The sequence below is a fragment of the Coregonus clupeaformis genome, chromosome 37 (assembly GCF_020615455.1).
Source record: "Coregonus clupeaformis isolate EN_2021a chromosome 37, ASM2061545v1, whole genome shotgun sequence".
Taxonomy (NCBI): domain Eukaryota; kingdom Metazoa; phylum Chordata; class Actinopteri; order Salmoniformes; family Salmonidae; genus Coregonus; species Coregonus clupeaformis.
Genome location: NC_059228.1, coordinates 261,144 through 286,216, shown reverse-complemented (window position 1 = coordinate 286,216; position 25,073 = coordinate 261,144). Strand labels below are relative to the sequence as shown.

The window sequence follows — 25,073 nt, the reverse complement described above, 5'->3', positions numbered from 1 at the left end:
TGCCCTGTCTTGCTATCTATGCCACTGATCATCTCTGTCATTTTGTCTTTAAGTAACAATAATTCCGACATGCCGCCATCTTCTAACTCTGCAACTTCCTCTCTTTCAAGGAACATCATAATGTGAGTCATCAGTGATATGCGGGATTTGTCTTGAACATCTCTTCTCTGTTCGCCTGATATGTCAAGGAAATCACATACGTCTAGTAACTTGTCTTTAGTCAGGGTGTGCAATTCTCCTACTACCTCTTCCTGTAGTTCTTCCAAGGCGGTTGTCATGTTGACAGGACAGGAGGAACCTTTACTGTGCAGGAGTTGACTCTGAATTAGGTGGTCCTTACTGTCTCTGATGGTCTCTCAACGGCCTCAGTCGACACGTACTTAACCCCCAACTTCCAGCTCCCCTCGAACAGCAACACTTTCCTCACTGCAGCCTGCCTGGGTTGTTATGTAGGGATTTAGCTGGCTCAGAATTCAGCGACCAGGATGTGGAAGCCGGACATCTGAGCAGCAATCTCAGCGGAGCCTCCAAAATGTTACACCCCTGAAAAAGGGGAGAAATAATCACGAACGTGACGCAGTTATGTTTCCTCACTGACAAATTTAGTGTAATGAGAAAAAGACCGCGATTCCCCCAGGAAGTTGGGTGGAGACCAGAGCAATCGATCTCAGGCTCATAGATTAAGAGCATTTAGTAGATCACAGATGAACACTTTTACCCTTAAATTAGGCACCACAAACTAAAGTAGTCAATATAACATTTACACATTCCTCTTACAATATTAACCCTTTGACTCTTGACGGATTTTAAACACATTTATGCATTTTATCAATCTCTATGAACTAGTACTGGATGCATAATCTTTTTAACCTTAGATATTTTAAGATCCTTACATACCATGAACTTACTAATACTTTTTAGTGTATAACAGGCTATGAATATGTCCTTTAACCTGTCACACACCCGCATTGTCTTCCTTCATTGTTGTTTTACTTACAAATAATAACTTTGGACGTGTGCGATTCACATGTTTTCAAGTACTGGTGACAAATAATGCATTCCAATTATTGCATTGATTGTAATGGACACACATGATGTGTGTAAAATATTGTCAGGTTGGATGGGAAGCGTCGCTGCACAGCAATTTTCAGGTCCTCCAGAGATGTTCGATCGGGTTCAAGACAGGGCTCTGGCTGGGCCACTCAAGGACATTCAGAGACTTGTCCCAAAGCCACTCCTGCGTTGTCTTGGCTGTGTGCTTACGGTCGTTGTCCTGTTGGAAGGTGAACCTTCGCCACAGTCTGAGGTCTTGTGCACTCTGGAGCAGGTTTTCATCAAGGATCTCTCTGTACTTTGCTCCGTTCCTCTTTCCCTCAATCCTTACTAGTTTCCCAGTCCCTGCCACTGAAAAACATCCCCACAGCATGATGCTGGAGCTCTGCCAGAGTGACCATCCGGTTCTTGGTCACCTCCCTTACAAAGGCCCTTCTACCCCGATTGCTCAGTTTGGCCGGGTGGCCAGCACTAGTAAGAGTCTTGGTGGTTCCAAACTTCTTCCATTTAACAATGATGGAGACCACTGTGTTCTTGGGGACCTTCAGTGCTGCAGACAGTTTTTGGTACCCTACCCGAGATCTGTGCCTCGACACAATCCTGTCTCGGAGCCCTACAGACAATTCCTTCGACCTCATGGCTTGGTTTTTTCTCTGACATGCGCTGTCAACTGTGGGACCTTATATAGACACGTGTGTGCCTTTCCAAATCATGTCCAATCAATTGAATTTACCACAGGTGGACTCCAATCAAGTTGTAGAAACATCTCAAGGATGATCAAAGGAAACAGGATGCACCTGAGCTCAATTTCGAGTCTAATAGGAAAGGGTCTGAATACTTAGGTAAATAAGGTATTTCTGTTTTTAATATTTAATACATTTGCTAACATTTCTAAAAAACTGTTTTCATTTTGTCATTATGGGGTATTGTGTGTAGATTGATGTGGAAAAACATACATTTAATCCATTTTAGAATAAGGCTGTAACATAACAAAATGTAGAAGAAGTCAAGGGGTCTGAATACTTCTCGAATGCAGCATGATTGTTGACATTATACAATGCATTCTGGTTGTCACGTAAGCATCTGTCAGACCAAAGATGTTATAAAAAACGAAGTGAAGGGATAGTTCACTCGACTGACTTATGGTGCTTTCAAGAAAACTGGGAACTCTGTGATCTTCAGTCGGAAGGTCTTAGCTCTAGAAAGAGGCATGGGCTCCTGAGTTGGAATTACTAGTTGGATGACCTTTAAAAAATAAAAAATAAAAACATTCGGAGCTCGTTTTTTTCAGAGTTCCCAGTTGTCTTGAACAAACTGAAGTCAGAAGTTGAAGATTTTCGAGTTCCCAGTAGTTTTGAACGCTACATCAGATTGTAACTATGGTACCTCATGGTTGCCAGCTCTGACCCCCCCTTTCCAGGGGGTTAATTTTTATTTAGCGTGTAAACTTCTCCTGTGTTTGCCCCCCATTCATTGATAAATCCCCCATCAAAGTAATATGTCCTGCATCATGATGCCTTCCCCCATTCCTACCCCCCATGGACTTGAAACCCACCACAAATGAAATTAACCCCCTCTCACAAACCCCCCTAAAATGGTTTCATCCCTGTTTAGCATTTGCGCTATGGTTAGGGTAGGCAGTAGGCTAGTATTTGGTGCGATTATCTTATTTGCTTTGTGATAAAGTAAAAAATGGTAAACGACTTGTCAAGTCATGTGCTCCGGTTCTTCTATACACTGTAACAAGTACTTAGAAGATTTGTAATATGCTAGAAAGTTGCCAAATTAAGTTAATATTTTTCAGGCAATGGGTGCAGCCATCTTTGACTTTGACTTTGTTTATTTGCATTTTATAGTGAATGGCATTCTGGGATTAGGGAGTTTTCGCTTGGAAACATAAACAAACATGGCTGCCATCATAAAGAATTTAGCTGCTGTTAGCTTAGCTGATGGGCATCTATTTTCTAAACAATATTCAATTTCTCCCTTGTGCTCACTAGAGATGTGGTACATTGTAAAGAAGTCTAGCTGTGAAGTCACTAACTTATGTATTTTTTATTGTCAGTGCAACATGTTATTTAGACTGGTTTATGGAATGAGTTTGGCTGTGGATGTGTTCCGTGTTATGTTTGGATGATGAAATTCACATTTACCTTTTACAATAAAAGGTGAAATTGAGGAATACAGTTGTGAAGACCTTTATTTCCCATCAGTACAAAACATTCTTTAGATGCTTTTCAGACAACAATGTTTAGACGTGTTTGTTGCATCATAGCTACGTTCTGTTGCTACTGTTCCAATCACGTATTTGCGATGGTACGCTGCAGGGACCGCTCAACAAAGATCACAAATGTGTCATTGTACGCATCAAAGGGTTAATATTCTTCCCTTTCTTCTCCAGGAGAAGGCAGTGGAGTACACTGTTCCAGAGTGATTAGTAAGGTATCAAAGCTAATCCTTTAGCCACCTTACAGTAAATAGCCAAAACTTTCCTCGGCAACACCACCATCCTGGTCCTTGGATCCCATTGGCCAATCTCATATTTATCTCTATCCCCTAACCCCTAGACAGTTGTGAAAGGACTTGAAAGGTATATCCAGTTATTGCTTTAAAAGGCTGGCTCAAGATGTAAGAGAATGCACATACAAGGGACATGTTTGTTTTGGTTTTGAAATCCACTAATTTCCTCTGTACTCCTTATATGTAGATATGTTTTGTTATTTTTGTCTTTGGGCTATACATGAGAATCCAGTTGGAAAGAGATGCATCACACAAACGGATGAAATTAGGCATGTTTGATCAAGTGCCTGCCTTATAGTGACCAGATGCATTTTGCTTGACTCCCAAGCAGATGGCTTGTTGATCTTCTTCGTCAGGTGATCAGACGAGTTCACCTCTCTCTGTTGATCCATTTAGTCAGGTTAAGCATCATAAAAGCTCTTGTAAGGAGCTTGGACAGAAGCCAAATAACAGCCTTGTCCTGAGATCTAGTGCATGACTTCATCACTTAAGCTATAAGGGATGTTAAGGGAAGAACCTGAAATTACTAAGAACAGAAGGAATGTATAGGAGATTCACCATACCATAATATGAACTTTCTAATTGTTTGTTAGTTTTGTTTTATTTTGGATTATGTGTGTATTGTTATTTTATTGCTAAATATTACTGCACTATTGGAGCTAGAAATGTGAGCATTTTGCTGCACCTGTGATAACATCCACAATTCTGTGTACGCAACCAATAAACTTTGATTTGATTTGAACAGACTTTGAACCAAAGACATGCATGCACAGACGATCACATGTTTTTGCCAGTAGACAAAACAAGAACTGATGACTTCTACACGTTGGTGGTTGACTTCTATACACATAATGTAAAGCACTTTGAAAGTTGCTGTATAAATTACATATTTCATTGAGTATAATGACTCCCACTCACCAATGCTCACAAGCAGACACACACACTCACTCTCTCGTTCTCCTAAGAGCAGTTTGCCAACCTCCTCTGGTCCAGTCTCATTTTGAGCTCAGACACCAGTGCTACGTTCATACTGTCAACTGGGATGTTCCTGTTCCTCTTAGGCTTGATCTGTGCCACTGTGCCCAATACCGTCGGCACCACCCACTGTCTGTCCCCTGGCCTCCCCCCAGGGAGCAGTGGGGGAAGGGCAGGGGCATCGGGGGGTGGTGGTGGTCGCCAATGACGTCCGCTCACCATGCTCACATTGTGGTTTGGAGACCAATTGTGTCCAGTCACCACATTCACGTTATGGTTTGGAGGCCGAGGGTGTCCGCTCACCATGATACAGTTGTTACAGTTGAATTTGTCCACCACCATGACCTCCGGTTCTTGGACCAGGAATTTCTTTCCAGGGTTCGGGAACTTGAACGTCACAGGTGGTTTGTTTCGCCTCCGGATGCGGCGGTGGGGCAGGATCCTGTTGGACTTTTTGTTGCGCATGAACATGATGGTGGAGATGAAGACTGTCACCATAACCATGAGACTAATGACACCAGCAATCATGCCTAAGATGTGCAAAGGCTTGTCTCTACTCTGCATGAAAAAGGATGCCAAAGGGCCTCCCCTGAGTTGAGTCTGTAAAAGAGCACAGAGAGACACAGTCATGTCCATTGGACTGAAATGGGAGACTGCAAGTACACATGGGAAACTCATAGTTGTTATCACCTTATGTGGTAATGTGTGTGATGCCATTTGGCTATGGATATATGGGACACAGAGTGTATTTTAATACATTTAAAATGCCAGACCACCCCAGCCAAATCCGCACTAGTGTTAGGCTAGCTACACAGTGTGAAAACATTACACTACATTAGAATAACAAATCCCTAAATTGGCCTACCAACGCTTGGTCAGTGCTAACACAACGAACAAGGATCTGTCTGAAAAATACTAGTGTGAGTTAGTCTGAAATGATAATTCCAGTTCCATTGACTGTTTTTGGGGAATTATTTTATATTTGGATCCTTTTTCGATTGAGACAAGATCAGAAGGGTTAGATGGGGCACCCATTATTAACTGAGACCATGCAGCGTCACAATTGCAAATGAAATGGTATGAGTTTACTGTTCATCCATGACGTTTATCATGGATTTTCATTTCATGTCAAATGAGTGATCAAAATATTCTATTGTGCTCCTGTACTCTTTCACAGACACAAATAATTCGCTATAGTACAATGACCAGCTACAAATACAGGTATCCTTCCAAGACAACATACATACAGTAAGAGTCTTAGTTAATGATACGGGGGGACAACAAGACTGCTGGATGATCTCAAGGCAAGCTTTGTTTATGACATTGTACAGGCCTCCGTATAATCTTTCTGATCTTGCCCTGAGGTTGAACGCCAGACTTTTTCAAAGTGTTGCAGTAAATGAGGGTGGAAATGAGAACAGTCGTTGCAATGGTGAAGGTGACAACACTAAAACAAATCCCAAACACAGCTGCGGGATGCTCCTTGAGGCTCAGGATGTACGAGAAAAATCTTGATTTTACCTGAAAATACAAAATTGGCATTTAGAGGAATTTGTATAATTTAGGGATGTGAATAGTTAATTTAGGGATGTTCCAAGGTGGAAACCCAAAAAATATATAACAAACAGAAATCTTGGGTTTGTGTTCAGTTGGATTATTCTATTGAGCAGCTTGAACTATTTGTGATCACTAGGGCTGAGAGTTTTTCCTAACATCGTGGTCTGACCAGGAAAAACTCTATGACATGGTTATTACATAGTTATAGCATATAGTGAGCGTGTGAGTCGGTTTGAGCTGTGTGTGGTGTTGTGTTTCCCAACTAGCTAGGGGGATAGCTAACTAGTGGGGATTAGATCAAACTAAAACCCATGGCTCAATGCCTCTGTCGCATTGATTTCAACCCTTTATCTGAAAAAGACTGCATCAAAACTTACTGGGTTACTCAAGCAGTGAGCATCCCACTGGCTCACACATGAGGCTCCCAAAGACAGCATGAGTAGTATGTTTGGAATGAGGATATGTTACAAACGTCAAAATGTAAACATTAGTGGAGCCACCTTATCAGTTTTGGAGGCAGCAATACTTTTGCTAGCAAATAGTGGTGCGGTAGCTAACTAACTATAAATAAGTGAATTGTTTCACCCTGCAGTTACCCAAAATTGTTAGCTAGCTAGCTAAAGTATGTATGCATAGAATGTCTGTAAGTAAGCTAACTAGCTGTTGTGTTTAAATTGTACAGATCGTAACGTTATCCATTTCCCGATTTTTGATCAAAGCCACTATAGTACACTACCTTTGCCTATAGCAACTATGGAGCACAATTTTTTTTGTTGTTGCACCTTTTACCCCTTTTTCTCAATTGGTAGTTACAGTCTTGTCCCATCACTGCAACTCCCGTACGGACTCAGGAGAAGCTCCGAAACACGGCCTTGCCAAGCCGCACTGCTTCCTTAACCCGGAAGCCAGCCACACCAATGTGTCGGAGGAAACCCCGTACAGCTGACGACCAAAGTCAGCGTGCATGCGCCCAGCCTGCCACGGGAGTCACTAGAGCGCGATGGGACAAGGACATCCCGGCGGGCCAAATCCTCCCCTAACCCTGACAACGCTGGGCCAATTGTATGCCGCCTCATGGGTCTCCCGGTCGCGGCCGGCTGCGACACAACCTGGGACCGAACCCGGGTCTGTAGTGACTCCTCTAGCACTGCGATGCAGTGCCTTAGACCCCTGCGCCACTCGGGAGGCCCATGGTGCACTACTTTTGACTAAAAGCAACTATGCACCACTTTTGACCAGAGCCGCTAAAGTGCTCCAGAGACAAGCCCTAACTTGAGCCTTTCGTGCAAATCTCATGTGCATATTCCAAGTTTAGATTCATCCCTGTAAGATGAAATAGGTGTAATTGGAGATGAACCCACTGTCTCTTACCGCCTCTGTGATATCTATCTTGACCACCGTGGTGGTGCTGAAAGAGGGCGAGCCTCTGTCTTGGGCCTGGACCACCACAGACCAGGAACAGTCCTTCTGTTTGGTAATGTTCTGGATGATGTCCATAGACTTGATGTAGGACTTGAGCTTGATCTCGCCCGTGTCTGCGTTGATGTCGAATATGTTTTCCGGGTCTGTCTTCATGATGGAGTACTCAATTACATTGTTGGGCCCCTCTGCATCGTCATCTTGCGCCTGTGGGCACATTACACATAAACCAGACACACATGAGATACCGTTTTTTCAATAGTGCTGGCACATTTATGAAAATATTGTCCCATGCTCTCAAAGTAGTTAGCAAAACCATCAAAACATACATCCGTTTATGTTCCTTTCGAGGCCAAAGGCAAATCTCCTTCCTCTGTGTTGTGTTGCTTTGCATTGAGTTGAGTTAAATTGCGTTGTATTTTGATGTGTGTGGTTGCCATGAGGCAACCTAGGCAGAGACATAGAAATATAATGAATAGAACAGATTTGGAAGCTCTAACCCTTGTTGGGTAGCAATTTGAAATATGTGCTACACCAGAAGTTATTGGTTATATGTAGGAGGAATGTATATGGTGTGGTCACTGATAACTAGCCAGCTAGCTTTGTAGGCATGGATTGTGCACCTTCCATTGTTTAGCTAAGTAGCTAACTGGTTGATGTTTTCCTTTTGTAACCAGAGCAGATGAAAGCTTGGTTTTAGCTTTTCCTAGCTAGTTTTTACTCTGTTTTGTCAGAACCTAACACCCTGGAAAGATTGATGTAACACAAGCAGTCATGTTTAGCTAACTCTCGGCTGACAGAAACCACAATATGAATTAGCTAATAGCGATTACTATTTTCAATTAATCACATCATGGGTGAGCTCACCTTTCATTGAAATAATTTAGTAAAACACTTTCTAAAAATCAAAAGTAATCCGACGATGGATAGTTTGTGCGCTCCACCATGTTTGTTTTTTTCGCATCAACCAAAGATAAGAAGAGGAGACGATGAGTTTGATCTGTTTGCAGTATGTATGTTGAAGGGGGTGTGTCGTCTACGATCATTCACTTCCCTTCATTCACTTCCAGAAGTTTACTCGAAAGATGGTAAAAAGCTCAGCATTAGCTCATCATAATCAGTACAACCTTTAAAAAAGTATTTTACACACATCATAGGTGTCCATTACAATCTATGCAATATTCGGAATGCATTATTTGTCACCAGGACTTGAAAACGTGAATAAAACTGTAAATACATTATGTTCCATACATACATACAGTGGGGGAAAAAAAGTATTTAGTCAGCCACCAATTGTGCAAGTTCTCCCACTTAAAAAGATGAGAGAGGCCTGTAATTGTCATCATAGGTACACGTCAACTATGACAGACAAAATGAGAAAATAATTTCTAGAAAATCACATTGTAGGATTTTTAATGAATTTATTTGCAAATTAAGGTGGAAAATAAGTATTTGGTCAATAACAAAAGTTTCTCTATACTTTGTTATTTACCCTTTGTTGGCAATGACACAGGTCAAACGTTTTCTGTAAGTCTTCACAAGGTTTTCACACACTGTTGCTGGTATTTTGGCCCATTCCTCCATGCAGATCTCCTCTAGAGCAGTGATGTTTTGGGGCTGTCTCTGGGCAACACGGACTTTCAACTCCCTCCAAAGATTTTCTATGGGGTTGAGATCTGGAGACTGGCTAGGCCACTCCAGGACCTTGAAATGCTTCTTACGAAGCCACTCCTTCGTTGCCCGGGCGGTGTGTTTGGGATCATTGTCATGCTGAAAGACCCAGCCACGTTTCATCTTCAATGCCCTTGCTGATGGAAGGAGGTTTTCACTCAAAATCTCACGATACATGGCCCCATTCATTCTTTCCTTTACACGGATCAGTCGTCCTGGTCCCTTTGCAGAAAAACAGCCCCAAAGCATGATGTATCCACCCCCATGCTTCACAGTAGGTATGGTGTTCTTTGGATGCAACTCAGCATTCTTCATCCTCCAAACACGACGAGTTGAGTTTTTACCAAAAAGTTATATTTTGGTTTCATCTGACCATATGACATTCTCCCAATCCTCTTCTGGATCATCCAAATGCACTCTAGCAAACTTCAGACGGGCCTGGACATGTACTGGCTTAAGCAGGGGGACACGTCTGGCACTGCAGGATTTGAGTCCCTGTCGGCGTAGTTTGTTACTGATGGTAGGCTTTGTTACTTTGGTCCCAGCTCTCTGCAGGTCATTCACCAAGTCCCCCCGTGTGGTTCTGGGATTTTTGCTCACCGTTTGTGATCATTTGAATGAATTTGTGATCATTTTGACCCCACGGGATGAGATCTTGCGTGGAGCCCCAGATCGAAGGAGATTATCAGTGGTCTTGTATGTCTTCCATTTCCTAATAATTGCTCCCACAGTTGATGTCTTCAAACCAAGCTGCTTACCTATTGCAGATTCAGTCTTCCCAGCCTGGTGCAGGTCCACAATTTTGTTTCTGGTGTCCTTTGACAGCTTTTTGGTCTTGGCCATAGTGGAGTTTGGAGTGTGACTGTTTGAGGTTGTGGACAGGTGTCTTTTATACTGATAACAAGTTCAAACAGGTGCCATTAATACAGGTAACGAGTGGAGGACAAAGGAGCCTCTTAAAGAAGAAGTTACAGGTCTGTGAGAGCCAGAAATCTTGCTTGTTTGTAGGTGACCAAATACTTATTTTCCACCATCATTTGCAAATAAATTTATTAAAAATCCTACAATGTGATTTTCTGGATTTATTTTCTCATTGTCTGTCATAGTTGGCGTGTACCTATGATTAAAATTACAGGCCTCTCTCATCTTTATAAGTGGGAGAACTTGCACAATTGGTGGCTGACTAAATACTTTTTTTCCCCATTGTACATACTGTATGCTACAGTAGAAACGACAACACGATATACAAAAAATCAGGCACTTAATTTGATAGGAACGCACACATGTCCAACATTATTTGTAAGGAAAACAACAATAAAGACAATGTGTGTGGCAGCCAAAAAATTTCAAATGAAATCAAATTAAATTAAATTTCACCTTCAAATGTTTTGTGCAACTGACCAAAAGTTAAGGAAACTTTAATGGAAAAGATGAGGTGGAAATTGTTTTTTCCTCAGGTGGGTGGGGCACACGCGTTGCTACTTCAATCTGTGCTGTGATTTGTTGAGTTAAGTTAACTGACATTACAAAAAATACATTCCATTGCATGAGTCACATCAGTTAGAATCATTTTAATTGACATTTACCAGTGAAATTGCCTCAGTTAGCTCTAGGACTAATGCAGCCAACATTTTCTGGTTTGGATGATTGTGTTACGCTGTCGCTACTTCTGTCAATATCTGAACATTGTATCCAAAAGTAAACTGGTCACATTCAGGACATAACTTTGTAAGGACTTTGTTTGTGCAAATTGTTTCTGTGAAAAAACTGTGTCAATCGAAACTGGATATTCTAAATAACCTTTCTAATCACTCAGGTTTGAGCGTACGCTGCAGGGACCACTATAGAATGAACACACCCATTTGTTGGTACGTTTCACAGGGTTAAGTGGAAAAAGTTAAGGGTGCCCATGAGCTCCCTTAACTGCTTCATTCAGTATGGATATCAATGTAAACAGCATTTGTGGAGGTGAATGTTGCTTTAATCTGCTCTGGTTAAAAAAGGAAAACATGAACCAGTTCGCTACTTAGCTAAACAATGGAAGGTGCACAATCCATGGCTACAAAGCTAGCTGGCTAGTTAGCTACTTATAGATACTCTGTAAGCTCCCGAGTTGCGAGGTGGTCTAAGGCCCTGCATCTCAGTGCTAGCAGTGCCACTAGAGATCCTGGTTCGAGTCCAGGCTCTGTCGCAGCCGGCCGCGACCGGGAGACCCATGAGCGGCGCACAATTCCAGCGTCGTCCGAGGAAGGGGAGGGTTTGGCCGGCAGGGATGTGGGTTCGTTTCCCACAGGGGGCCAGCATGAATTTAAAAAATAATGATACGTGTATGCATTCACTAACTGTTGTTAGGCCTACTGCTGCTAGGTAGCTCTCTCTCTCTGCTCTCCCCCTCCCCTCTGTCTGTCCTTGATTGCAGGAGTGAAGTCTGGTGTGCGGGAGTCAGGGTTCCAGCTGCAGCTCATTCACCATAATCACCTCAGCCTTTAAGACCCGGTCAAACTTTCCACTCATCGTCAGATCATAGTCAAGACAACCATGTTAGTCTCGCTGCCGACTCAACCTGTCTGTTTTCGCTCTTGTGTTTTTTGGACTGTTTATTTACCTTTTCTCCTGTGCCACAGATATTTGAAACCTGACTCCTGCCTCCGCTTCACTCCTGCCACCACCATCCTGCTCTCCACTATCGGGCCTCTCCTTTGGACTCACCACGGACACTAGGACATTACGGTACCACACCTGCCCTGACCTGGATCTGTACCCTCCCTGTAACCTGGACTTGCTCTTCCCCATTTATTGGAAACCTGGACTATTGAACATTATAATAAACCTGTTAAAACTTCTCTGGCTTGGTGTACTTGTCTGCATTTGGGTTCTATCCAGTTAAATCATAACAGTATGATCTGACCAACATGAACCCAGCAGACAGTAGCTCGGATACCACCCCAGAGTGCACTCAAATTTGGACTGCCATAGCCAATCAGGGCATTCTACTTGGCCAACATGATACCCTGTTTAAAACGATTGCTGAGGACAGTCAGGTGCTGCTTAATCAGGTTCAATTACTCACCAATCAAGTGTCTGCCCTTACTACCCCTTCAGCCCAGATCAGAGAGCCTTTTGTTCCTGCTCCAGAGCGCTATGACGGGAACATGGGAACCTGTGGCGATTTTTTGACTCAATGCTCGTTAGTGTTTGAACAACAGCCCCTCACCTACGCCTCAGAAAGAGCCCGTATTGCCTACCTTATCAACTCTACTAGCGGTTCCGCTCGTGCCTGGGGATCCGCGGTCTGGGAGAGTCAGTCGGACATTTGCAACGCTTACGTGGCCTTCACCACGGAGATGAGGAAGGTTTTGACCACCCCGTACGAGGCAAGGAGGCTGCGAAACGGTTGTTTTCTCTTCGGCAGGGGGCTCGTAGTGTGGCGGAGATGGCAGTGGAGTTTCGGACTTTAGCAGCAGTGAGTGGTTGGAATGACGAGGCATTACAAGGAGTGTTCATCAATGCTTTGTCTGAGACTTTAAAAGATGAATTGGTGTCATATGATGAATCGCCTACGCTGGATAATCTTATTTCACTCACTATCAGGTTGGATAATCGGATTCGGGAGCGCCGCCGGGAGAGGAGTGTTAGTTCCAAGCAACCTGTCTGTCATCAACAAACTCCTCCCTGCATCGTCCCTACGGAGAGAGCCGTGTCTTCCCGAGTCGATACGAGGAGCACTGAACCCGAAGCCATGGAGGTGGGTCGGTGCACGGTTGTCCTCAGAGGAGCGTGCACGTCGTATTCAGGCTCGGGTCTGCCTGTATTGTGGAGAAGCTGGTCATTTCGTTCCTTCCTGCCCAGTTCGTCCGGGGAAAAGGGCCGGCTCATCATTTATGGGAGAAGTTTTGGTGAGCCGAGCAGCGGATTCTTCCTCTTCTCCCCGCATTCTGCTCCAGGCATCCCTCCAGTGGCAGTCCCAGAATTTCTCTGTTAGTGCGCTGATTGACTCTGGTGCCGACGAAAGCTTTTGGATAGAGAGTGGGCTCAACAAATGGATTTGGAGACTGTTCCTATGGACTGTCCGCTGCAGGCTAAGGGTCTAAATGGACAATTGTTGACCCGCATTACCCATCAGACTGTTCCTGTTTGTCTTAGAGTGTCGGGAAATCATCAGGAGAACATTCAATTCCATATTATCGACTGCCCACAGACTCCCCTGGTCCTTGGTATCCCCTGGCTCATAAAACACAATCCACACATTGATTGGGTGACAGGTAGCATTGTTTCATGGAGCACATTTTGTCATGTGAATTGTTTGTGTTCTGCTCAGACTCCTGCCAGTACTGTGCCTCAACCTCCACGGGAGTCCATGGATCTTTCTGCTGTTCCTGACGTGTATCATGACCTGGCATCCGTTTTCTGCAAACACAGAGCTACTTCTCTTCCTCCTCACCGGCCTTACGACTGCGCCATTGACCTCCAGCCAGGAGCCCCGCTCCCCAGCAGTCGCCTGTACAATCTCTCCCGGCCGGAGACGGAGGCTATGGAGAACTACATTCGGGACTCCTTGGCGGCAGGTATTATGCGTCCTTCCTCGTCACCTGTAGGAGCGGGATTCTTTTTTGTTGCTAAGAAGGATAAGACCCTCAGACCCTGTATTGATTACCGTGGACTTAACAACATCACCATTAAGAACAAGTATTCTCTGCCTTTGATTAATTCTGCTTTTCCCCTCCTTCATGGTGCTACCATCTTTACGAAACTGGATCTACGAAATGCGTATCACCTGGTGCGCATTCGTAAGGGTGATGAATGGAAGACTGCCTTCAACACACCCTTGGGACATTTTGAGTATCGGGTTATGCCTTTTGGGTTGTCTAATGCCCCTGCTGTTTTTCAGGCACTAGTCAATGATGTCCTTCGGGACATGTTGAATCGGTTTGTTTTTGTCTATCTGGATGATATCTTGATTTTCTCAGAGTCCTCCCAGGAACATGAACTGCATGTGCGCCAGGTGTTGCAAAGGTTGTTGGAGAACAAACTGTTTGTGAAGATGGAGAAATGTGAATTTCATGTGTCTGAGACCTCTTTTTGGGTTACATCATAGCTCAGGGGGAGCTGCGGATGGACCCAGCTAAGATCTCTGCTGTCACGGACTGGCCAGCTCCCTCTACCCGCAAACAACTTCAACGATTCCTGGGGTTTGCGAACTTCTATAGGAGGTTCATCAAGGACTACAGCCGCATTGCGGCGCCACTCACCGCTCTCACCTCCATCTCACGACCGTTCGCTTGGAATGAAGGGGCCGAATCAGCGTTCGAAGAACTGAAACATCGCTTCGCCTCGGCTCCCATTCTGATGCAGCCGGACCCGACCGCCAGTTTGTCGTGGAGGTGGATGCATCCGACACTGGGGTAGGTGCAGTGTTGTCACAACGTTCTCCTGAAGATAACAAACTGCATCCCTGTGCTTTTCTCTCAAGGAAACTTTCTCAGGCAGAGAGGAATTATGATGTTGGAAATCGTGAACTGCTCGCCGTTAAGCTGGCTCTCGAGGAGTGGCGACATTGGTTGGAGGGGGCGGAACAACCCTTCATCGTTTGGACGGATCATAAGAATCTGGCTTACCTCCAGTCAGCGAAGCAGCTCAACCCCCGTCAAGCCAGGTGGGCACTATTTTTTGGGAGATTCAATTTTTCTCTGTCTTACCGTCCTGGGTCACGCAACGTCAAGCCTGACGCCCTGTCTCGTGTTCATTCGGCTGTTGATACTGGTAGTAACCCTGGAGTTTCGCGGACCCTTGACTTTGTGCGACGGAAGTTCTGGTGGGCCACGATGGAGGCGGACACTCGAGCCTTCATTGCTGCTTGTACGGTATGTGCACGAAGTAAAAACTCCACCCAGGCCAGCGCTGGTCATCTACGACCTCTACCTATACCCAGCCGGCCCTGGTCGCATATCGCTATGGATTTTGTCACTGGACTTCCCCCCTCATCTGGTAAGACGGTCATTCTTACGGTGATTGATCGTTTTTCTAAGTTCGCTCATTTTTTGGCCCTACCTAAACTGCCCACTGCCAGAGAGACGGCTGATATTTTGGTTGAACATGTGTTCCGCTCTCATGGTCTACCCACGGATATTGTCTCTGACAGGGGTCCCCAGTTTGTCTCCCAGGTGTGGAAAGCTTTCTGTAAAGCTTTGGGCATTACATCCAGCCTGTCCTCTGGATATCACCCCCAGACCAACGGGCAAGCCGAGAGAGCGAACCAGGAGATGGAGACCGCACTTCGCTGTGTCACTGGGTCTAACCCTGGGTCATGGAGCTCCATGCTCCCCTGGGTGGAATATGCTCATAACACCTTGACTAACGCTTCCTCTGGTTTGTCTCCTTTTCTGTGTGCTCTGGGTTATCAACCTCCCCTGTTCCCTTCCCAAGAGAGGGAACTTGCGGTACCCTCGGTGCAGTCCCACATGCGCCGCTGCTGCAAGGTCTGGAGGAAGGCCAGGGTAGCTCTGTCCCGAGCTTCGGCGTACATGCAGAGGCAAGCCAACCGTCACCGGTCCCAGGCTCCCGGTTACTCTCCTGGTCAAGAGGTATGGCTGAAGTCACGGGACCTTCCATTGAAGTTGGAGTCGAAGAAGATGGCGCCTCGTTTTATAGGACCGTTCAAGATACTGTCTATTGTTAACCCCTGCGCGGTTAAGCTACAGCTTCCTGCCTCCCTACGGGTTCATTCCACCTTTCATGTTTCCCAGATTAAGCCTGTGTCGGTTAGCTCTTTGTGCCCGCCCTCTCGTCCCCCTCCTCCGCCCAAGATCGTGGGTGGGGGTCCGGTCTACACTGTCCGGCGACTTCTGGATGTTCGCCGCCGGGGTCGTGGTTTCCAGTACCTGGTGGATTGGGAGGGTTATGGTCCTGAGGAACGTTCCTGGGTGCCCAGGAGCTTCATTGTGGATCCTGCTCTGGTTCGTGAGTTTCATAGGTTACATCCTGATAAACCCTGTCGGCCGCCAGGTGGCGTCCGTAGAGGGGGGGGTACTGTTAGGCCTACTGCTGCTAGGTAGCTCTCTCTCTCTGCTCTCCCCCTCCCCTCTGTCTGTCCTTGATTGCAGGAGTGAAGTCTGGTGTGCGGGAGTCAGGGTTCCAGCTGCAGCTCATTCACCATAATCACCTCAGCCTTTAAGACCCGGTCAAACTTTCCACTCATCGTCAGATCATAGTCAAGACAACCATGTTAGTCTCGCTGCCGACTCAACCTGTCTGTTTTCGCTCTTGTGTTTTTTGGACTGTTTATTTACCTTTTCTCCTGTGCCACAGATATTTGAAACCTGACTCCTGCCTCCGCTTCACTCCTGCCACCACCATCCTGCTCTCCACTATCGGGCCTCTCCTTTGGACTCACCACGGACACTAGGACATTACGGTACCACACCTGCCCTGACCTGGATCTGTACCCTCCCTGTAACCTGGACTTGCTCTTCCCCATTTATTGGAAACCTGGACTATTGAACATTATAATAAACCTGTTAAAACTTCTCTGGCTTGGTGTACTTGTCTGCATTTGGGTTCTATCCAGTTAAATCATAACAACTGTATGTCGCTCTGGATAAGAGTGTCTGCTAAATGACTAAAATGTTAAAATGTAAGCTAGCTTGACATACTAGAAAGTAATATAAACAAGTTGAGCAAAAAGGTAACTACAAGAAACGTGATTTATTATCTTCTCAAGCAATTTGGTTATCCTGTCTTGATTGTAGAAGTTCTATTTTGCTATCTCACAAAATGAAAGCGATCTCTTTGACGAGATGTTTAGTCAGTGAATCAGACCCTCTCCATGGTAACCAGATACTCTTTCTGCCATACATGCCTTCAAACTACCGTAAAACCCCTTAAGTATGCCCTTACCTAAGGAAATATTTGAGGGGCTCTATTCAATGCCCTTACACAATTCCCTTAGGTAAGGGAAAAGTATTCCTTAAGATAAACCCTTAAGGGAAACAATTAAGAAGTTTTATGCAACCCGGGTCCTGTCTTTTTCAGCCATCTATTTCCTGTGTATATGGGTGCAAAATACACTTGTCACTTAAATCTAGCTGGATTGATTGCTTTCAGTTTACTCCTGTGAGTAAACATTACTACCGCGGAAAGGTTTGTATGCCAAAAAAAACAGTGAAAAAATGTGTGCACTAACTAACTAACTAACTAAGTCGATCTGGATAAGAGCGTCTGCTAAATGACTAAAAATGTAAAAAAAATGTAAATGTTTGTAATAACTTGTCAAACACACCGGTTATGGCTCAAATGGGCTCAATGTAATACACTGTATTTCTGTTGCAACTATAAGTACGCTAAAGCTTCGTCCGGGATTTAACACATGATCTCAACACTTACATCACAAGAAAGAGAATACATTTTTGTGGAATTGAGAAAAGTAATAATTTGATACAGTTTACATGCGCTAAAATGAAAGGAACATCTGAAAATGAACACTCGGATTATGGTAATATAATGTCAGATCTCGCAAACAATGTAAAGTATGTATAGATAGGTGTTATCTAGAGTCAAGCCTGTTGATTTTCAATCCGAGGGTATCCTGCTACTGACACACTTGTTGAGTTATGCAACAGAACTTAACAACAGTATTTTATGAGACAATCTAGACAGCACAGGGGAGTGCAGGTAGTCCTAGACAGAGTACGTTTTTGTGGTTGCATCCCTGTTCCACTCCTTTATATTAATATAGTAATATATGCAAATACACCCATTGTATTTATGCAAATGAGCACATATAATTTTCTTTATTGTAACACAAAATATAAAAGAAATACCTGATACCATTAAAAAAAATTATATATGAGTGCATTCTAAGAAATAAATTAAGAATTCCCACTGGACTACTGCCGATGTGTGGTGGTCTTTTATGGCACTGAGCTTAGCCTACATCCGCCGAAGCATCACCCAGATGAGTGCTACACTTTTGGTAGTTAATGATCCAGCCTACCTACGGAGGAGAATGATATGACAAGATGCCAGATAAAAAGCTCTGGGGCCTCATTTATAAACGTTGCGTACGCACAAAATATGCCCCAAAACATGCGTGCGGCAATTTTCACGCAAAAGTTTGAATTTTTTTAAACTGAACTTGACCTGAGAATGTGCTTATACTCCAGCAAACTTTAGACCATGTGTACACACAGTTTCTAGTGGTTGATGAATTGCATTGCAAGAAGGCAAAAGTAGCCTAGTAGCCTTGTGCAGGAATACAGTGCCTTCCAAAAGTATTTATCCCCCTTTTTTTTTATTTTTTTTTATTTCATGTAATGGACATACACAAAATAGTCCAAATTGGTGAAGTGAAATGAAAAAAATGACTTGTTTCAAAAAATTCAAAAAAATAAATAACGGAAAAGTGTGTGTATTCACCCCTTTGCTATGATGCCCCTAAATAAGATCTGGTGCAACCAATTACATTAGGAAGTCGCATTATTTATTAAATAAAGTCCACTTGTGTGCAATCTAAGTGTCATAATGATCTGTCACATGATCTCAGTATATATACACCTGTCCTGAAAGGCCCCAGAGACTGCAACACCACTAAGCAAGTGGCACCACCAAGCAAGCGGCACCATGAAGACCAAGGAGCTCTCTAAACAGGTCAGGGACAAAGTTGTGGAGAAATATATATCAGGGTTGGGTTATAAAAAAATATCCGAAACTTTGAACATCCCACGGAGCACCATTTAATCCACTATTAAAAAATTGAAAGAATATGGCACCACAACAAACCTGCCAAGAGAGGGCCGCCCACCAAAACTCACAGACCAGGCAAGGAGGGCATTAATCAGAGAGGCAACAAAGAGACCAAAGATAACCCTGAAGGAGCTGCAAAGCTCCACAGCGGAGATTGGAGTATTTGTCCATAGGACCACTTTAAGCCGTACACTCCTCAGAGCTGGGCATTACGGAAGAGTGGCCCAAAAAAAGCCATTGCTTAAAGAAAAAAATAAGCAAACACGTTTGGTGTTCACCAAAAGCGATGTGGGAGACTCCCTAAACAAATGTAAGAAGGTACTCGGGTCAGATGAGACTAAAATTGAGCTTTTTGGCCATCAAGGAAAACACTATGTCTGGCGCAAACCCAACACCTCTCATCACCCCGAGAACACCATCCCCACAGTGAAGCATGGTGGTGGTAGCATCATGCTGTGGGGATGTTTTTCATCAGCAGAAACTGGTCAGAATTGAAGGAATGATGGATGGCGCTAAATACATGGAAATTCTTGAAGGAAACCTGTTTCAGTTTTCAGAGATTTGAGACTGAGATGGAGGTTCACCTTCCAGCAGGACAATGACCCTAAGCATACTGCTAAAGCAACACTCGAGTGGTTTAAGGGGAAACATTAAGAATCTGTGGTATGACTTAAAGATTGCTGTACACCAGCGGAACCCATCCAACTTGAAGGATCTGGAGCAGTTTTGCCTTGAAGAATGGGCAAAAATCCCAGTGGCTGGATGTGCCAAGTTTATAGAGACATAACCCAAGAGACTTGCAGCTGTAATTGCTGCAAAAGGTGGCTCTACAAAGTATTGACTTTGGGGGGTGAATAGTTTATTTCTTTTTTATTTCTTGTTTGTTTCACAAGAAAATATATATTGCATCTTCAAAGTGGTAAGCACATTGTGTAAATGAAATGATATAAACCCCCAAAAAATCAATTTTAATTCAAGGTTGTAAGGCAACAAAATAGGAAAAATGCCAAGGGGGGTGAATACTTTTGCAAGCCACTGTATATGATGAAAGTCTTATTCATAACAAAAAAAAATGGTAGCTAATTATAGTAACAATATGCAATCATTTGCTGTTAGTGAGAAGAGTGAAAATCTATATATTTTATCTTTGCATTCTAAAATAATTAAAAATAGGCATCTATTTCCTATTATTTATTTCATTTCGATGATAATTGCAGAATAAATTCCTCACCTTTTCTGGCCATGATGAGTTCATATTCCCAAAGTAGCCATACAACAAATTACCCAGCCAAGTCACCCATATACAAATCAGTATTCGACGTCCATCCATGTCTGAGGACGTCGGCAGATGTGGAAAACGGCCACTAGGGGCAACTGAGCGCTGTTGTCATCAATTAGGTTTCGGTTTTGCTAGGGTGTTGTGGACGGGGATGGTGGATGGGTGTAAGAATCTGCCTCTGATTCCAAAAGTTTTGAATCCAGCGATATAATTTTTATTACATATTTTTGTTTTAAGCCTATCCCAAACCTTAACACTTACCTTAACCAATCAGAGTTGGTGCCTAATGTTAAGAATTTGGAGATAATCCCTGAATTTAACTCTAACCCCGTAAGCATCTGCCTCTGATTCCAAAGGTTGCAAGTTCGAATCCAGCTATATCATTTTTATTGGATATTTTTATTTTAAGCCTATCCCAAACCTTAACCCTTACCTTAACCATTCGGAGTTAATGACTAACCTTAAAAATGTGGAGTTAATGCTTGAACTTAACCCTAACCTTAACAATTCTGAGTTAACGCCTAATCTTAACCTTAAACACTTAGAAATGTAACGTTTGGACCAACTTCGAAATTTGACATTTGAGAAACATGGATGAATGTCTAATTCTGATGTGAGACTGTGAGAGCTGGTAGAATTACCATGCGCATCTCTCATTGTCCATATTAGATATTATAATTTCAATCCAAAAGGGAGCCCAGTTTATAACATACAGTACAATTTAACAGTTGAACAGACAGTTGAAGTGTATAGGCTATGAATTTAAGTAGGTCTACTGTAGTTTTCATTTTTTTCTAAGTAGACAATCTTTCAGAATTCGCGGGCAGTGCAGCATAGCCTATTTAGGGTCGGGAAAAAGTAAATGCAAAACATTGTTGAATTCAAACTATCTGTTTACTGGTCCACAACAATGTGCGATTGTTTTTGTCTTTCAGACACGTTTAGATACAGAAAATGTCACTGCAAAAGAAAACATTCTGCCAACCCCTTCAAAGACATTTGATCAAGTTCAACATGCATTGCTATTTCCTTAGATACTGTCTTGGCCTAATTCCAATGCTTCCAATGTATACAGCAAATAAGGGCATTATTGTCACCATAAAAGGTGAATGATGGGTGTTTTTCAGGTGGAGTTATAATGCTCGTTCACACGTACACAGTTTCACGACAGGCCTGATATATCACGGAAAACATGCGTTTATAAATCTACATATTTTTTACTGAAATGGCGCATGCATATATTTATTGTTAAATTTATGCTATGGTTATAAATGAGGCCCCTGGGCCTGTCGCTGTATGACTGACACTTCTCCCTCCCTCCCTGTACCATCAATGCTCCCTTTTCTCAAGCTACTGCCTTTCTGAACTGCCTCAACAGCTGTGGAAGACCATCGCCTAGACCTGCCAGAACCCTATTTTTGTTTTTGTTTTCCATTAAAGTGTCTTAGAGATTATTGTTGTAATGTAAGATGTACGTAAATACAGTTGAAGTCGGAAGTTTACATAAACTTAGGTTGGAGTCATTAAAACTCGTTTTTCAACCTCTCCACACATGTCTTGTTAACAAACTATAGTTTTGGCAAGTCGGTTAGGACATCTACTTTGTGCATGACACAAGTAATTTTTCCAACAATTGTTTACAAACAGTTTATTTCACTTATAATTCACTGTATCACAATTCCCGTGGGTCAGAAATTCACATACACTAAGTTGACTGTCACTTTAAACAGCTTGGAAAATTCCAGAAAATGATATCATGGCTTTAGAAGCTTCTGATAGGCTAACTGACATAAATTGAGTCAATTGGAGGTGTACCTGTGGATGTATTTCAAGGCCTACCTTCAAACTCAGTGCCTCTTTGCTTGACATCATGGGAAAATAAAAAAATAAATCACAAGTAGACCTCCACAAGTCTGGTTCATCCTTGGGAGCAATTTCCAAACGCCTGAAGGTACCACATTCATCTGTACAAACAACAATACGCAAGTATAAACACCATGGGACCACGCAGCCATCATGCCGCTCAGGAAGGAGATGTGTTCTGTCTCCTAGAGATTAATGTACTTTGGTGCGAAAAGTGCAAATCCATCCCAGAACAACAACAAAGGACCTTGTGAAGATGCTGGAGGAAACAGGTACAAAAGTATCTATATCCACAGTATAACAAGTCCTATATTGACATAACCTGAAAGGCTGCTCAGCAAGGAAGAAGCCACTGCTCCAAAACCAACCATAAAAAAGCCAGACTACGGTTTGCAACTGCACATGGGGACAAAGATCTGTACTTTTTGGAGAAATGTCCTCTGGTCTGATGAAACAAAAATATAACTGTTTGGCCATAATGACCATTGTTTTGTTTGTAGGAAAAAGGGGGGCTTGCAAGCCGAAGAACACCAACCCAACCGTGAAGAACAGGGGTGGCAGCATCATGCTGTGGGGGTACTTTGCTGCAGGAGGGACTGGTGCACTTCACAAAATAGATGGCATCATGAGGAAGGAAAATTATGTGGATATATTGAAGCAACATCTCAACAGCATGATGCTGCCACCCCTGTTCTTCACGATTGGGTTGGTGGTCCTCTGTAGCTCAATTGGTAGAGCATGGCGCTTGTAACGCCAGGGTAGTGGGTTCGATCCCCGGGACCATCCATACAGTGGGGAGAACAAGTATTTGATACACTGCCGATTTTGCAGGTTTTCCTACTTACAAAGCATGTAGAGGTCTGTAATATTTATTATAGGTACACTTCAACTGTGAGAGACGGAATCAAAAATCCAGAAAATTACATTGTATGATTTTTAAGTAATTAATTTGCATTTTATTGGATGACATAAGTATTTGATCACCTACCAACCAGTAAGAATTCCGGCTCTCACAGACCTGTTAGTTTTTATTTAAGAAGCCCTCCTGTTCTCCACTCGTTACCTGTATAAAAGACACCTGTCCACACACTCAATCAAACAGACTCCAAACTCTCCACAATGGCCAAGACCAGAGAGCTGTGTAAGGACATCAGGGATAAAATTGTAGACCTGCACAAGGCTGGGATGGGCTACAGGACAATAGGCAAGCAGCTTGGTGAGAAGGCAACAACTGTTGGCGCAATTGGAAGAAGTTCAAGATGACGGTCAATCATCCTCGGTCTGGGGCTCCATGCAAGATCTCACCTCGTGGGGCATCAATGATCATGAGGAAGGTGAGGGATCAGCCCAGAACTACACGGCAGGACCTGGTCAATGACCTGAAGAGAACTGGGACCACAGACTCAAAGAAAACCATTAGTAACACACTACGCCGTCAAGGATTAAAAACCTGCAGCGCACGCAAGGTCCCCCTGCTCAAGCCAGCGCATGTACAGGCCCGTCTGAAGTTTGCCAATGACCATCTGGATGATCCAAAAGAGGAATGGGAGAAGGTCATGTGGTCTGATGAGACAAAAATAGAGCTTTTTGGTCTAAACTCCACTCGCCGTGTTTGGAGGAAGAAGAAGGATGAGTACAACCCCAAGAACACCATCCCAACCGTGAAGCATGGAGGTGGAAACATCATTCTTTGGGGATGCTTTTCTGCAAAGGGGACAGGATGTCTGCACCGTATTGAGGGGAGGATGGATGGGGCCATGTATCGCGAGATCTTGGCCAACAACCTCCTTCCCTCAGTAAGAGCATTGAAGATGGGTCGTGGCTGGGTCTTCCAGCATGACAACGACCCGAAACACACAGCCAGGGCAACTAAGGAGTGGCTCCGTAAGAAGCATCTCAAGGTCCTGGAGTGGCCTAGCCAGTCTCCAGACCTGAACCCAATAGAACATCTTTTGAGGGAGCTGAAAGTCCGTATTGTCCAGCAACAGCCCCGAAACCTGAAGGATCTGGAGAAGGTCTGTAAGGAGGAGTGGGCCAAAATCCCTGCTGCAGTGTGTGCAAAACTGGTCAAGACCTACAGGAAACGTATGATCTCTGTAATTGCAAACAAAGGTTTCTGTACCAAATATTAAGTTCTGCTTTTCTGATGTATCAAATACTTATGTCATGCAATAAAATGCACATTAATTACTTAAAAATCATACAATGTGATTTTCTGGATTTTTGTTTTAGATTCCGTCTCTCACAGTTGAAGTGTACCTATGATAAAAATTACAGACCTCTACATGCTTTGTAAGTAGGAACACCTGCAAAATCGGCAGTGTATCAAATACTTGTTCTCCCCACTGTAAGTAAAAATTTATGCACTCATGACTGTAAGTCGCTTTGGATAAAAGCGTCTACTAAATGGCATATGATATTATTATACATTAGTTAGGAAGTTAAAGTTTGGTCGCAAATGGTCTTCCAAATGGACAATGACCCCAAGCATACTTCCAAAGTTGTGGCAAAACAAAGTCAAGGCATTGGAGTGGCCATCACAAAGCCCTGACCTCAATCCTATAGAACGTTTGTGGGCAGAACTTAAAAAGCGTGTGCGAGCAAGGAGGCCTACCAACCTGACTCAGTTACACCAGCTCTGTCAGGAGGAATGGGCCAAAATTCACCCAACTTATTGTGGAGGGTTTGTGGAAGGCTACCCAGAAACATTTGACCCAAGTTAAACAATTTAAAGGCAATGCTACCAAATACTAAATGATTGTATGTAAACTTCTGACCCACTGGGAATGTGATGAAATAAATAAAAGCTGAAATAAATCATTATCTCTACTATTATTCTGACATTTCTCATTCTTAAAATAAAGGGGTGATCCTAACTGACCTAAGAGAGTGAATTTCTACTAGGATTAAATGTCAGAAATTGTGAAAAATGAGTTTAAATGTATTTGTCTAAGGTGTATGTAAACTTCCGACTTCAACTCTAAATCTAATATTATTA

At 43.4% G+C, this 25,073-nt stretch overlaps 1 protein-coding gene across 2 annotated transcripts in view; it reads right to left on the bottom strand.

The window, feature by feature from the left end:
* Positions 1-3,023: 3,023 nt before the first annotated feature.
* LOC121553608 (cadherin-related family member 1-like) overlaps positions 3,024-25,073 on the bottom strand; it is a 197,916-nt gene continuing 175,866 nt past the window's right edge. For both annotated transcript variants that reach the window (XM_041866854.1, XM_041866855.1), the window contains 2 exons: positions 7,477-7,731; positions 3,024-5,148 (listed from right to left, as the gene is read on the bottom strand). In XM_041866854.1, the coding sequence (XP_041722788.1) occupies positions 4,534-5,148; positions 7,477-7,731 (870 nt within the window). In that variant the 3' untranslated portion in view covers positions 3,024-4,533. The remainder of the gene's footprint in view (positions 5,149-7,476; positions 7,732-25,073) is intronic.